The sequence below is a fragment of the Callorhinus ursinus genome, unplaced genomic scaffold, assembly GCF_003265705.2.
Source record: "Callorhinus ursinus isolate GAN/ISIS: 27379988/994484 unplaced genomic scaffold, GSC_fseal_2.0 scaffold50, whole genome shotgun sequence".
Classification (NCBI taxonomy): Eukaryota; Metazoa; Chordata; class Mammalia; order Carnivora; family Otariidae; genus Callorhinus; species Callorhinus ursinus.
The window spans coordinates 11,099,885-11,101,782 of record NW_027397112.1 but is presented as its reverse complement, the minus strand read 5'-3'; the positions used below and the strand labels follow the sequence as shown (position 1 = coordinate 11,101,782).

The 1,898-nt window shown below is 50.6% G+C and overlaps 1 protein-coding gene across 1 annotated transcript in view; it reads right to left on the bottom strand.

The window, feature by feature from the left end:
- Positions 1-15: 15 nt before the first annotated feature.
- The window catches only part of GOSR2 (golgi SNAP receptor complex member 2), a gene marked incomplete at its 3' end in the record, with an annotated part of 11,042 nt that continues 9,159 nt past the window's right edge, over positions 16-1,898 (bottom strand). Inside the window, exon 5 of the mRNA XM_025890318.2 lies at positions 16-350. Coding sequence (XP_025746103.1) covers positions 16-350 — 335 coding nt within the window. The remainder of the gene's footprint in view (positions 351-1,898) is intronic.

Sequence of the window (1,898 nt, the reverse complement as noted above, 5' to 3'; positions counted from 1 at the left end):
CTTCGCTGCAAGCACAAGAAATAGCTCCTGGCGGAGAGAGTGTGCTGACCCGTGGACTCACAATAATTCAGCTCTGATAGGAAGGATCCCAGACTCCATCGAAATCTCAAAATGTGAGGATACGGAACCGCAATGTAAACGCAGGTACCAAACCACTGGATGAGGCCAAAACAAAGGGCCTTTTCCCTGTCCCCCAGAAGGGCCCCCACCTTCAAGGTCAGTCTCTGGGCCCTCAGTCCCTCCAGAATACTGTGCCCTCCTCCAATGAGGTCATCCATGCTGTGGTGAATTTTCTGGAGGGAGGAGTTGAACTGCAGCGAGTCATCCATTGGGATGGTGGTCTCAGAGTCCTGTGAAAGAGACGCAGGCACTGGATTAGCTCTGCTGGCTGGTCAGCTCCTGGGGCCCTACCGCATCTGGCCGCTCTGCCTTTTGGCCAAGGCCAAGCCAGAGGAACAGCCGGAGGGAATGGTGCAAGAATCAGAGGAACCTAATAGAGAGGAGAAAGCGAAGCCAAGACCTGGGGTGGCCTCTGTTCGCTCAGAGGAAGAGCAACTTCCCTCAGACTTGGCACTCTGCAAACAAGTCCCGCTACACAAGGCCCGTTCATTCCTGCCTCTCTACCATGACCACCGCCTAGGACAGACAACATCAGGCCTCCAAGGCCTCGCTGGCCTTCTCCTAAAGGCTTTCTCTGACTACTTCCCTGACTATGAACTTAGCTTGGTCCACGTGTTCCTCTCCTTGGCTTTCCCTTAACACATTAGTGTTAAAGGTTTGCTTTGGTTCTGCAGCTGTTTTATCTACAGCTTATCCCTGCCATTAGATTGAGACTCAGGATACAGGAGCCCATTTCCAGGGAAGGCCTAATGGTAGCCTGAATGACAATTCTCCTAAGCGGGCAAGAAACGGCTGTAAAGAAAGGAAGGGAGGGAAAAACAGACACTGATCAAGTGCTTTCCCCTCTGTGTGCGCATTACCCTAAGCTCACTTAATCCTCACTCTAACGTCACGACGTAGTTACTACAGTGTCCCCATTTTAGAGGTGAAGAAACTGAAACCCAGAGAGGTGGAACAGCTTGTCTGAGATCAGGCAGAGCTGCTAAGTCCAGCGGGGCCTGCAACTCACTACTGAGTGAGGAGCCTGCCCTCTTTAACCACCCAGTGGAGACAAACCCTGAGACTGGTCCTGGGGCTCTAAGTTTACACCAAAGTGGGCTGTATACAGAAGCCAGTCGGGACTGGCCGTACGTCCGCTTTCCTGCCTCCTGACCATGGCACACTCTTCAGCCTGGCAAGCAGTGCCCTTCTCACCTCCTTCAATCACCACCAAGAGGCTAAACCACCTCTTTTTTGCTGCACAAGTTCGGAATCATTTCCCACGCACCTGCTCTCCGTCCCTGCGGCTCACACAGGAGCGTCTCCCAGGGAGGAGCCCCGGCTTTGCCTTTTTTCCCAAGCTTTACTCTCAGCATACTCAACAGTGTTCTGCACATGGCCAATGCTCAGGGGGGCGAAAGACCCCAGCGTTTGAATGAATCAATGAGCGACTTCTCTTCATCTGACCAGCATCTGCAGAATGCCTTTTATATACAAATCTTTCTTACCCTCTAATAGCTAATGGGGCATCATCACTCGGAAAAACGTATCCTAGTTTTAGCTCACAGAATGACCAGCAAGTAGTTCATTTGGCAAGTCAATTTTTACTAAGGGCACCGTGTGCTCCGCACCACACCAAGCTGATAAGAAACAAAATAATTCTAAGTGATCGTCCCTGGCCTAAAACAGGCCTGAATACCCAATGCCATGACTATCAAAAGCCCACAAACCTTTTAGTGTGTTGTATAGTTCATTATGCTTTTGAAAGGCATCTATGAAAACCTGGAAACTACAAAAAA